Genomic DNA, 13,847 nt, shown 5'->3' on the forward strand with positions numbered 1-13,847 from the left:
TCACAGCAATTTCTTCACAGGAGTCCTGTTTGAACTCTGGGGCATTCAAACCTATTTGCAAGCACTGCATGCACATGTACTTCTCCCTAGTCTTACATAAGATTTCCAACCAAACGATGAAAAGACTACTTGCTATCTAGCACTGGCCACAGCATCTGCCCCACATATTGTAATACCTGCTTTTCAGTGGAACAGCACCAGATAAAGGCAGAGGAAAAACACATCTCTTCTGCACAATTTCAAGTTCATAAGCCTTCTTCACTTTTTGGTTTGGAAACAAAATTACACAATTAATAGGAAGACTGCTTGTACCTGGATATTTGCTTCCATTTCTCTGCTCCAAAAACTTACTCATTTTGAAAAAAAACTATGATTCTGTCCTGGAAATTCTCTCCCTTTTAGATGGAGAAAGTCAGTAACTATTGGCTAGTTAGCAACAAATCTAAATTTCTGCATCACCATACACTGCTTCTGTAAGATTTACTGCATAAGAAAAAGAAGCAACAAGAACAAACCTATTTGTTCAGGGATGAAAAGGATATTTAAACATACATACGTACACAGAAAGACCAGAATATCTGTATTAAATAACATACATACCCATAAACCAGAAATACCACTTAAATAATGCGATATTACAAGGCCACTGAATGCAGTCTGGATGTAAACAAACTACTTACTTTTCCAAGTTCTGTAGGTGCTCTCTGACCTTCTGTACCAGACCCAGCTTGGTGTCATTGACTACAAAATCATCACAGCGGTAACTGCAATAAAAACTTTTATCAGAACATGTAAAGGATTTCAGAGAATCGTAGAATAGTTAGAGCTGGAAGGACCTTAAGATCATCCAGTTCCAACCCCCCTGCCATGGGCAGGGACACCTCACACTAAACCATGTCACCCAAGGCTCTGTCCAACCTGGCCTTGAACACCACTAGGGATGGAGCATTCACAGCTTCCCTGGGCAACCCATTCCAGTGCCTCACCACCCTAACAGGAAAGAACTCCTTCCTTATATCCAATCGAAACTTCCCCTGTTTAAGTTTTAACCCATTACCCCTTGTTCTGTCACTACAGTCCCTAATGAAGAGTCCCTCTCCAGCATCCTTATAAGCCACCTTCAGATACTGGAAGGCTGCTTCAGTGAAGTACTCCAGAACAGCCATGCAAGCCTTTGTGCAGGAAGCACTGAAGTGATTCTGTGGAAGATAAGAGGGGAGCACAACACCTACTCAGCTTGGTTCCCTCTGAAAAGTACCCTATAGCAAGGTAAAGTACAGGCACTGTCTTATGAGATGCTTTTTCTTCTAGCTCAATTCTTTATCAGAAATCAGAAGCATCATGTACTGCTTGTCACAATGCAGAACTGCAGTTCAGCAAAAATTCAAACACAGGGTGTAACCAAAAGCAGCGTCAGGATACAATCTATGGAAGATTTATCAGAATAGATCAGCTGACAGCAAAGGTTTTATTAACGTAGAGCATAAATCTATTTATTATAATACCACAAAGCTATCATTAAAGCTTGAGGTGCTGAACAGATACATACATAATGTAAGTTTCTGCTACAGAAACAAGACCAGGGAAGATGAACTAAAAGATTACGCGGTTTGTCAAAACTCACACCGGAGTCTGTGGCAATTCGCACCTCATGCTTTAACCACAAATATCACTCAATCTCTCACACAGTCTTTATATATACAGAAACTCTTCTGCAACTTAAGGTAGTACTTTGAGCTTTTTTGGGTAAGTGCAAAAGGAAGTAACTGAGCTGAAAAACAAAGCTGATTCCCCCAAAACATCAAAGCAAATGTAAAGCCAAATCAAAACGTCCTCTCAGCAGAACCAAGGGTTACAAAAGTCTACAATCCAACAATGTTCTACAAACATCTTGCATTTCCTAAGAAACAAAGATGTTCATTATAATTTAATATTAAAACTGTGGGCTTGTAAGGCCTCATATAGTGCACAAAAGCAGATTATTGCTAAAGGGGGGAGTAGGATCTTTAAGGGAATGCTGAAAAAAACCCCACACCTTTTTTCACTATTTTCCAGAGTACATGTAAATCCACGGTGCATGACAGCTTGTGGACAGTAGTAAAGAAAACTGCCACAAGGAAAACACTGCTGCAAGGTGGCATTAACTTCTGCTGCCTTGATGTATTCTAAATCCCTTGCATTTCTTGCCTAATCAAACTGCAGCTTAAAACTGTGGCAGGTAACTTAACACTTCCTGTGAAGAAAATTAACTCACTCTGGATATATTTAATAACAGAACTGTAGCTATTTTCTCCCCTTTCCCTTTGGCACAGGACAGGTTCAAATGTGGAATATATCCGCATCATCTCAAGTTACTCTTCTGCTGGAGCAGATCCATGCTTTGGAAGTTAATGAAGCTATCGACTTCAGGCACAACTGGTATTTACAACATGCTTTGTTGCACAAACCTGCAATACATTTCAAAGGCATTAATGCTACTGTTAATTCAAACACTGAATTCCTGGGAAAAGGCCCTTGCCACCGAAAGGAGTCTGTCAGACCAATGTGTCCGGGATCACTACTGATTTTTGCCTCCAAGAGGAGAAATTAATACAGCTCTCCAGATTTCCAAACACTGACCGCAGCCCTTACATAACATCTAGAAATTATTCAGACAGCTACTGCCAGTATCAGATTATATTATTATTTTGTTAAAGATTGCCACAGACCTAGTAAGTCTGGAAGAACGAACAAGTCTGTAAAGGTACTTATTTTTCAGCCATGCTTTAAGTAGTCCTGTTCAGCTTTATCAGCCACCTACAGTTACCTAATGAAGTGTTCCTGCTTTTGCCACTCTCACAGGACACCACACCTCAAGGACAATCATCAGAGCAAACTGCCCAGGCCAGCTATGCTGCGAGGTAAATATGGTGCAGGTACATACAGTAGTCCAACCCCACTTTAATACCAAGCCTGCCCACAACCCCAGGTATACCAGCACAATTACATTTATAAACGCTTATAAAGAGGAAATGAAAGCAGATGCAAGTTCACCAAAAGCCTCTAAACCAACTCATTCCTGAAAGATTATTTAATACTTGCTCCCATGTCCTAAAGATCATGCTAACATCGGTTTTAGTCTGATCTCACATACCAGTTTCACATGTACATACAATTGCGAGTTACCACTTTCCCCAAGATGGGGGAATAAAACCAAATCATTAAATGTCAGGGTCCTTGTAACAGCGGAAAAGTGATTTAAAGACTCATTTAAAATAAGACAACCTTTTCCTATTTTTCTTTTTAATGGGCAGGTTTTTTTAAACCACTTCCCTTGCAACACTGAGGAGTCACCACTACTACTAGTAATAACAGCACTACAACCAATCTCTTCTGGGTAACAGAAGTAATCAGCTCAGGAAGTAGTTTATGCTTCAATAGCTTAAAATTTGCAAAGCCCACACACCTTAAAGGTAAACTGCTGAGAGATGACCTCCTGTATGTGAAGCTGACATTCAAAACATGTTTATTTGTGATCCTCAAGATTATCACAAATTAACAAAACACCTTTTTGCATACAGCAGTTCTACAATACGCTTTTAACAGCAATTGTATGGAACAAATCCTCTGTTTCAGGAAGGGTCCCTTGTATGGGTTAACACAATATTTTCTTCTCTATACACCTTCTATTTTTAGCACCTCTGCTACCTCCAAGGCCTGGTCTTTTCTGGCCTCCTTTGCTGCTAAAATGGCAGCAAGCCAGTGAATGTATGCATTGCTCTGGGGAACGCTTCAGCTTAGTGCTGGTGCTGGCTGTTTCAGTAGGCTACAGAACTCCATGCTATGTTTAAAGTCCTCATCGGATTTGAAGAATTACAGAACAGGAAAAAATAAGAAAATCCAAGTTTCCTTCATTGTGCTAACACTATATATGAGTGAACTAACTCAAGTTTACTGTCTTGATAAAAGGCTTTTTATGTTCTTTAATTTCCACTGACTATAAAACACAAAATAATGGTTCCAAGCAATTTAGTTTTCAGATGCCCATGCACTAGCCCAGTAAATGTTTTCTACATAGAACCACCATCACAAACAACGACTAATAAAGAAATCCTTTTAAGTCCTTGGCACTTAGTTATTTTTATATCAGCTTGGGGGGGGGGGGACAACACGACACAGGACATGGATGGACAAACACAGGAACACACACACAAGCACAACCATGTCCCTTTAAGAGATAACAAGGGGGTTAATGGGTCAGAAATCTGACCTGCGAGTTGGGTCTGGGATTAAATGAACACAGGAAACATATTATGCAGAAGAAGGCAGCCTTTCTTCTTCTGTGCTAACCAGCTGTCTGTGCACTAGCACAGAGAAAACCAATTCACAAGAGTTCTCTTTCAGTAAAGGTATTTCTGAAAGCAGGTTTCTTACACATATAATTTTACCTCTTGCACACTGAAAAACCACCACTAACACAGCAGGAGAAAGCACCATACGATAGCTTGAAGATAAAACAGATTTGTACTTCTTGTAAACTCTTTGTGCTTAACACCTTAGAACTAACTGAAAGGCTGATTATCTCCAAAAAGTGGAATTTGAGAGTCTCTTTGTCAGTGCTTAGGGTATCAAACATAATTCAGGCTGAAGATTTAGTATTGCATCTACTGTCTCAAAAGTAATCAAAGAATCAAGAAGAGAGTTGTATTCTTACAATAAAGATTAACCTTCTCTCAACTTTGCCACTCTGAAGACTCAACAGGCAAATAAGAGGACACAGAAGAAAGACCAAAACACTCTGGAAAGCAAATCCCTAGTTTCCCAATACTCGATGGTATCTCAAGCATGACTCTATTTTTCAAAACATTACCAAATTCATAAATACAATAAATACCTTATCTCAGATTAACAATACAGAAATTAACCATGTCTTACCGGAACCGAAACATTTTCCTTGCAAAGCTATGTTGAAAGCTTGTCTTCAAAGAAAACATACACACCTAGCCCTACACACCTAGCCTTCCAGGCTGAAATAGAGTTACAGCAGATGGCTTTATCTGGCTTTGGTTTACAGCAAGATTGCATGCAAACTAGAAACAATATTCAATAAACCTCAGTAGCTTTAACAGTCACATAGGATTTCTTCCCCTTGGACTGACAAGAACAGCTAAGGCAAACCCCAGGCTGTGCTATCATGACTGCATGAAAGTTTATGACACGGCCAAGTAAAAAATCTAAGGATTAAATGCCTTCTGCTTAGAAAACAGCCCAAAAGGCCTGTTCACTGCTACTATCATGCAAGCTAAGGAACACGGGCAATTAACAAGGGCATTCTACTCAACTCTGTGTGGTTAACAAAACTGCAAAGAAAAGTGTAAAAGCCAGCACTACATCAAAATACCTCCCTTGTTTTTACAGTAGAAGTAAAATTCAATTAAGTGTTAGAATAGTATTTACTTGAATGTCCAAATTATTGTAAATGCTAGCATAAAACACTAATCTTTTAAAAGTTTACTCCAAAGAAACATCATTGCATAAACATACCACCTACTGGATTCCTATAGAAAATGAAGCAGCTACCAAGTAAAACATCTCAAAATTCAATCTCCACAGTAGCAAGTCACTACCTGAATTCACCCAACTATTTGCTTTAACTGGCAAGCACTGTTTGATAGCAGCCCACACTGTACTGTCTGAAATAAAGGGGCAGAAGTTGGTCAGAATCCTTTCTGCTTCATCTTTACGCATTCAAGCTCACTTCCACTGAACAAACTGGGTGCAATGACAAATCCAGGTATCTTTTTCTGATGACCAGCTAGGGAAAAAAATAAAAAATAATTTTAAAAAGCCTAATTGTAAGCAAACATACACTGCTTTTAAAACCTGTTCAGCTTCACAGAAGAGTTATAATTTGATAGTGAATTATACACAACAGGAATTCCCCAAGGCAAAGCTCTCTACAATTAGTTCCAGTTCATCCATAGATGACTCAGCCTTCTACTTAGATTACAGCAGAAAAGACATCACATGCTAAACTGCTTCTCATCTGCCCTACCACAGATATGCCGTGAAACATCAGTGGGCTTCCTAAATGTAGGCCTACCTTTCTTCACAAGCATAGTTTCTTTCAGTAACAGATCCTGTAGTTCTTAGTTTGGCTGTCATTCTGCAATACCCGTGTCATGTTTGGGATACGGCTGGCTGGGTACTCTGACCTGCTAGTGTAACTCATCAAGCCTCAGCAAGTTGGCCATACTATTTGTCATAGTAAATGGAGATGCAATCAAGACTTCAAATACCCTGCTAAGACTCCTCCACACATTACTACCTTCAGAGTGACTACAAGATAGGTCATATTTCAAACAAAACAAAAAGCCACAGCACAGAACTCAGTTGTTAACAGCATTAGAAAGTGGAATTAGCTTCCCACAGCTGCTTCAATGCTGTTAACCTGCGCATATACATCACTTGGAAAAAAATCTTATGTTTTCACATAGGAGCAGATAAAAATGGTCATCTAAATAAAATACAAATAGAAGCAAAATCTCCATACATCACAAAGCTACTCAAACCTTTCTTCTATGCTTAACATCCATACAGCTGAGAGCACCATCTGAGTAATTCCTGAGTTGCTCCAAACGAAATGTCTTCAGGTGAGACCACTTAACTGTGATTTTACTTGAAGGGGCTAAAAACACTTTAAAGAAATATTCCTCATAAATCTAGATTCCCAAACTTCAGCAAACAGATTTTTCCCTGATGAAGTACACAAAAGATACCCATCAGTGGAGCTATACACTCCATCATTTTACAAGACCATAACACGCTTTCCACCAAGGTTTGCCCTGCTCCAATCCTGCACTGCTACACCACACAAGTAATGACATACATTGTAAACCATGAAGCTAACAGGAAACGGGAAGTAGCTGTCAACAGTTTTGCTATAGGATGAAGAAGATGGAAGATGACGAATGCACAAAAGCACTGATTCCAACAGTCTTCCAGCCTTTGCTTTCCAAGGAACAAGGAAGATAAGGAACCCAATATTACCAGTCTAACTATTAAATCTCCATAAATAGTGCTCATACCCCAATCTAAGAAACTGCTAGAATGAACCACTTCTGTGATTCTGCTACTTAATCTTGCCAGAGATTTGATGTTGCTTCCCAACACGATCCATCACTTTCTTAAACTCATACAGGTTGCATTAAATCTCCAATAGAAAGAAGCCTTTTTTTCTGGAGTGAAGACAGAAAACAATACCAGAAAAAAAAAAACAACAAACACAACACACCCATACACACCTCAAGGTCACATCTCTTGGGGAGGAACTACAGAGTATTACTTGCTGACATTCTGACAAATAAAGGATATATAAAAGGCCATTTGATGGAAAGAGTTAACTACAACCAAGCAGCAGCTTTTGCAATTAAATATGCCCAAAAGCAAACAGAAGCAACTCCAAACCACATAAATAGCATTTATTTCAAAAACTGTCTGCTGAACCATTTGAAATGCAGGGGTTTAGCTGTAACCAGTGCTACAACACACTTGCAAAAGCAGAAGGTTATTTCATAACCGTTTTTAAACAACCAGGTCTGGAAATCAAGAAATGAAGTGCTCAAAAATGTGTGTAATACCATATACTTCACAGCAGTTTTCACCTTCAGGATGTAAAAATGTTGTCAAATCACAGCGTTTAAACCCTTACCAGTATGTACTGTAACTACTGCAATCCATACACACAGTATGCTGAACCTTCTCTTGTTTTTCTGTTTTCTTATGATGGGTCATAGGAATCTGTGCATCTTCATAATGCTTTTTTGCATGGCCATTCACATATCTAAAATAAATGAAAACCAAACATAAGTCTTGTACTTTTAAACAGTTACTTAACCGACATTCATAGAAAATAAGGGGAAAATAAGCAGCCTAATAAACACCCAATATTTACACAGACATTAAAACAGGCAATTCACCTGTGTGAAAACTCTGGTTACATTTTCTAGCTTTTTACCCCTTTACTCTCCCACAGTGTCAAAATTAATCTTTCCAGCTTCTTCACAGCAACCACAGTCTGGCATCCTTGTACCAAACCCTGGGATCTGGACCCTTAACAAACTGATGCAACTTCACAATCCCTTTTTCCATAGCTTTAATGCGGTTAGTTCTCCATATTGCTTTCCCATCTACCTTTCTTATGGTTCTACTTTATTTTCCACACAGCACTCATCATGCTTGAGATCCTTATACAGTTCTGCTGACCCCTGTATGAAATCACATCTATTTTAAGCTTTCCCATTCTACAGCACAATTTAATATTAGAGCATTCTGTATTTTATGAAGTTCAAGAATTTGAAAAGTCACATTAACTGAAAAGGAAATCTAAAATCCTACAACTCTTCTGCTGACACAGTGAGCACTGTCATGCTCAAAAACTGAGATCCAGAAAATTAAGCATCTTTAATAAAAAAAGTGTAGAGATGCAATAACCCCAAGAATCAGATGAAAATCACAGACACACAGGAGTGCATGGCCATACCTTAGGCAATTCCCTTCTCCCCCATTTCTTTCTTGTTGAACTCAGTAATACTAATGGACAGGAACTCTGTACATGCTCCAGACGAAGGTCTTTGTGTTCTACACTTGTTCTCACATGCAGGTGTAAACAGCTCTGCTAATGCACCTGTGCTGATTAAGGCACTGAAGCCACAGGGCTACCAACACTGCTGTGCTGGCACAATCCCACAGCCTCTATGTCATAACCCAGATGAGACAGTTGCACTGCAGGAGTTGGCTTTTCTGCCTATCAGTGCAAATGCCAGGTTTAGAAAGCTCTGCTCCCACCAGAAATGCTCTGCTGCTGTAACACAGTCAATAACGCTCCCAAATAACTAACCCAGAGGATGCACCTCAAGCGAAAACCTAAAAAGCCCTATTCTTCTTCCTTTGATCTCAAACATTATCTGAACAGAAGAATATTCCATGTGATTTCACGATCAAAAGGGATCCCATTACAAGGTGTATTACATGCGTGTCATTCCTTATTTTCCATTGTAAGGACGGGAGCAGCTTGAAAAGTCAAAACAAACAGCACCAATAACTGACTCAAAGTCTAATTGCACGGCAGAAAGGTTGTAAGTGGTCAGTGATGTTGTTTCTTTTTTTAGTTAGTAAAAAGTAAAACATTCCAAACTATTCACTTCATACGTCACATACCATGAAGCAGCACCCCCTCTCATAGGTCTAAGTGCAGATTTAGAAAAGAAATTAAGAGAAAATCATTGTCTGTGCTGGAAAAATGAAAAAAGAGGGGAAGTTGTGATCAAGGAAAGGGGGAGTTGTGATGAAAGAAACAAAACCTGGAGTTTATTCAATCTCCTTTAAAAGACAATGTCTCTAAACTTAATGCTGCTTTTCCAGATTAACAGTGCACCAGCACAGACGAAAAGTTCACATCTCAGCTTCTGTCTGAACATCAGCATTAGCTGCATTCTCATTCACACGCGCATCTCAAACAGGTATGTAGCAGCCAGTTTTCTACAATCATCCTGACACAGAAATAACAGAACTGACTTTATCAGTTCTCTACAAATTCTTCCATTGTACTTCAACTAATACAGACAAAACACAAGAGTACTCTGAAGGAACTTGGAGAGTAGCTACTCCATTTACGGTATGGCAGTAACTTTGTGCCAAAACTACACTACAGTACATTTAAGGCATTTTCTGTCTAAGCTGGATAGTTGTTGTTTTCCCAAAAATAAGATGTGCCAACTCTGCGTTTGTGGGCTTCCAAGAATTCTCACTGGTTTTATCTTATTACAATAGAAACATCTTTTACAGAATTGAGCTAGACAATAACACACTGCAGTAGCAGTTCTCCAGGCTCTTTTTGAGTTGAACAATCACATTCACCATCCACTTTTCTTCTGGGGAAAAAAATCATGTTGATTATCACCACTGGACTCTCATAAGGTAACAAAGAAGTGTGATTAGTATAAACATAACGTTACATGAGATCATAAAAGGTTTATTTCAGGGAATTATACGGCATTCAGGAAAATTCTGAATGAAGGCCCTCAGAGTCAAACAACAAAGGAAAAAGATAAAGGTCTGGTTAAAAGATCTGCACACTAACACTTCGTACCCACCTTCCACAATGGACACTGGAGCACGTCAGACAGACCCACGGGCTTTTATTTGACCGGCACACTGTAAAAGATTAAAAAAAAAGAGTGTCAAATGAATTGGCTCCAATACTACAGTTGTATAATGCATGCTGAGTGCTATCAATAGCTTTGCTGACTCCACCTTAGCAGCACAGTTATATAAAATAGTCAGCCATGTTCATTAACCTCTATTAGGGACTAAACTAACAGACTGCAGAGCTATTGACAGGAAAGCACATGAGCCTTCTCCTGGCTCAGGTTCTAGTTGCCAGCGATACATTTACCTGTTAACTTTCCATGCAAAAAATACCATTTTGTTTGCATTGCATCCACGAGAGCTATGCTTGAGTTTGAAATACAACACAAATATCAGAAGCACAAGTAGCAAAACCACTGGTAAAGTACAAAACCCTTTATGTTTTAATAAGGCCACAGCACTTCTTTTCATAAAACTTGTTCTACAAGAAGGCATTTGAAAGAGGCATTGCTAGAAAGCCTGTCAATCTGATGAGATGCACACAGAATAAATTACTGTGCAATGCATGCTAATACACACCATTTATACAATACGTATTCCTACGCTGCAGTGCTGGTAAAGGCTTTATCCATAAAGATTTTGCCCTTTCAGTCATGCACAAGAAGCTGAAAGGCTATAATGCTAACACAGTGCTGCGCTTCACAATCCACTTAAGACATCAGAAGATGTTATCTATGGTTTTTAGCTATCTCCTAAAACTAGAAAACTTCAATATGGTTGTTTTGAATCTAAAGGGCTTAAAGTGAAAAAAAAAAAACCAACAGATACTAAAAAATGATGAGACACCATCCCAAGCCAGAGGCCAGCTCCTATCCCAACCTGGCAGCAAAGTCTGCAAATTCAGATTAGAAACAAAAATCTCAATATACCCCACGTAGACCAAACACAGTAAAACAGGCAAGTAGAGCAAAATTCCCATTAGTCAAGTCAATAAAAATTATATGCGTCTTCATAAACAATCACAATTTTGGAGCTACAGCTAAATTGATATTGAAACCTCAAATTTTAAGAGGAATTCCAATCTGGATGATGTCATTGAAGGAGGGATGCTGAGATAGACAATGCTTAGATTTGAACAAAGTAAAATTGTTAACTATCCATTAACACAGATTTTACAGAAATAGCATTGCACTTTCAAATACTCCACTGATATGAGAAAAGACGAATTAAATGCTAAGTGCACTTCTGCAAGGGCAGAAAACCATGAAAAGATTACTTCAATTATCAAAAAAAAAAATACAGAGAGTACGATGACACCTATTTTTCCTAGACACTACAACTAACTGCTTCTTGGAGCAGTCAGAGAGTCAGAGTTAAAATAAGACCTCAGAACCATGAGGGTCTGTGAGGCCAGGGGGAAGAAGGGGCAAAGAGAAGAGACTGGCTTAGCTGCTTGGAAGAGCTAATATACTTCACCATTAGATTTTGCCTTTTTTTTTAAAAATAAGACAGAAAATCAGAACTAGCTAGTATTGCTTCTGGAGGAATTGGGGTTTGGATCTGAATTCATTATTACATAGAGTTGTTGTACTCCAATTCACAGGCCCAATCCAAGGAATGTTTTAAGCTAAGAATTTTGCTATGTTCACTGAAAAAAAAAGCACATTCCACAGAAATATTGTTTGAAGCAATTACTTGAAACTCTTTACTAAAGACTCCAGAACCGTTTTCTTCAACTGCTACAATTATTATTTTACTTGAGAAACACATTTTCTCACATGTCTCAGTTTTCTGGGTTTGGTTTTCCAAACCCAAATGTTCCTATGTCTAAAGTTGGTGAGTTCCCACTGTTGTGACCATATTCTTGCGACAGACAGGAGGGCAGCTAGGTAGAGCTGTTCTGGCTTCCATTTCAAGTTAGAAAAGTGGAAGAAGTTTGTCTGATTTGACCAAAATGCTGTTGAGAAAACCAACATTTGGCACTGGCAAACAGAAGAGGGGAAGACCCTAAATAGCCCATGTTTCACTTATGGTGGCTATATAGACCACCCATCTACCCTGATACAATTTTACTTTCCTGCATGACAAAAAAACTAACAAAGAGGAAACAGAAACCAAAATCATTCATGCACTTAAACACAGATTAAGTGCTGCATGAACAAACCACTACTCTACACTTTCCTTGCCAGGAACTCAAAATGGTCTTTCTAGCATTAAAATCCCAGCAGAAATCTCCCACTCTGAAATAATGTTTTTGCTTTCACTATGTTATCATCTGTGAGCAGAACTGGTTCACAACCAGGAGGTCAAAGCATTACAATGCAGACTCTTCCTTTCCACCACGTACCAAGCTATTACAATTTCACATTCAAGCATTTTAAATACCTGCACTGCTTGCTTGTCAAGTGTGAAATGATACTCAAGTAGTGCTCATTCTGCAGAGGTCTGCACAAAGCAACAAACAATTCCACCAGCTCTGCACAATGCCAAAAAAAATAGCATCCACTAAAATTTTCCATCTTTCCTATCAGGGAATAGGAAAAGATGGCTCATTTGTTTGCTTTAACTTTTAGGAAAAACTTTGCTCCAATTGCATCACATTAGCAATGTGTAGTTTATCTTCTGCACAAACATCTCCTCCCACAAAGAACTCAAATAACATGGAAGTGACTCCCACTAAGATTAAACACAGAAGCCAGTATTAAATTTCTGACCTGCAGTTGCTCTGTTCCAAGAGATTACACAATTGATCTGTTTTTTAAAGGTTGCTGAAGATTGCTTTCTGTATTTCTCTGAGGCTGGCTCAGTAGATACTTGCATCAAAGCTTAGCTCTCTAAGCATTCCTCAATTCAGGTCTTGAAGCAGTTACTGTCTGTTCCTTACTATTAATACATTAAATTAGGCCAGGAACTTCAGGCATTACTCAGGACTTTAACAAGGACAGGCACCGTGGAATGCACAGCCAAAATGCAGTCACTGCCCTGAACTGCTTATAATCTAAATTAAACATAGACAGTTTGGCTTCACCTGTAAAGAAAGTGCATGTTAGTCCTTTCAGATGTGGTACTGACATGAAAACACTAGGCTTAAAAGTAGACCAGAAACAAGAGACAGATCCATACCAAACCCCTTCTCAATTCAAAGCACATTACACAGCACTGGAACCTGGCCCTTCAAACACATTTGAGTGTTGAGGACTTTCAGGTCAGACAGTTAACACTGAATCATGAGGAAAAACTCTCAAACCCATCTATAAAGGTACCTATGCCATCCCTCAATAATTGACATTCCAACTGGGATTTGGGGGGGGTTGGGTTTGGTTTTTTGTTACTGTTATTATAAAAAGAGGAGAAGTGTTGCACTACGTTAGTATCCCCTACTTTGGAATAAGGTTACATTCAACATACTTCTTAACCACATTAAAAAATAATATTAATCTGTCTGTTACACCTTATTTAGTGGTATACAGGCTGCTTTCTCAGCTTGAACTGAAGTATCTACTGCAACAGTTACCAACTGCCAGTTTGCTTTATTTTTAGAATAGCTGGTCAGGCAAAAATGATACTAACATGTCATAAGAAAAAGGAAAGCAAATCTGCAATGGTATCTGAAGCAGTAAGTTATTTGCCATTTTACATCAATATCAGCTCATTCAGAAACTTAGAAACATCATTTTGCATCATGTAGTATGAAGGGGAAATACTGTATTTTACAGAAT

At 38.8% G+C, this 13,847-nt stretch overlaps 1 protein-coding gene across 7 annotated transcripts in view; it reads right to left on the reverse strand.

Annotated features, from left to right (window-relative positions):
• Nucleotides 1-13,847, reverse strand: part of USP3 (ubiquitin specific peptidase 3) — a 79,674-nt gene that overhangs the window by 17,698 nt on the left and 48,129 nt on the right. For all 7 annotated transcript variants that reach the window (XM_062625986.1, XM_062625960.1, XM_062625977.1 and 4 more), the window contains 3 exons: nt 10,134-10,194; nt 7,691-7,822; nt 681-764 (listed from right to left, as the gene is read on the reverse strand). In XM_062625986.1, coding sequence (XP_062481970.1) covers nt 681-764; nt 7,691-7,773 — 167 coding nt within the window. In that variant the 5' untranslated portion in view covers nt 7,774-7,822; nt 10,134-10,194. The remainder of the gene's footprint in view (nt 1-680; nt 765-7,690; nt 7,823-10,133; nt 10,195-13,847) is intronic.

Source organism: Pezoporus occidentalis, unplaced genomic scaffold (genome assembly GCF_034315485.1).
Source record: "Pezoporus occidentalis ecotype Australia unplaced genomic scaffold, CSIRO_AGI_Poc_V1 ctg11, whole genome shotgun sequence".
Taxonomy (NCBI): Eukaryota; Metazoa; Chordata; class Aves; order Psittaciformes; family Psittacidae; genus Pezoporus; species Pezoporus occidentalis.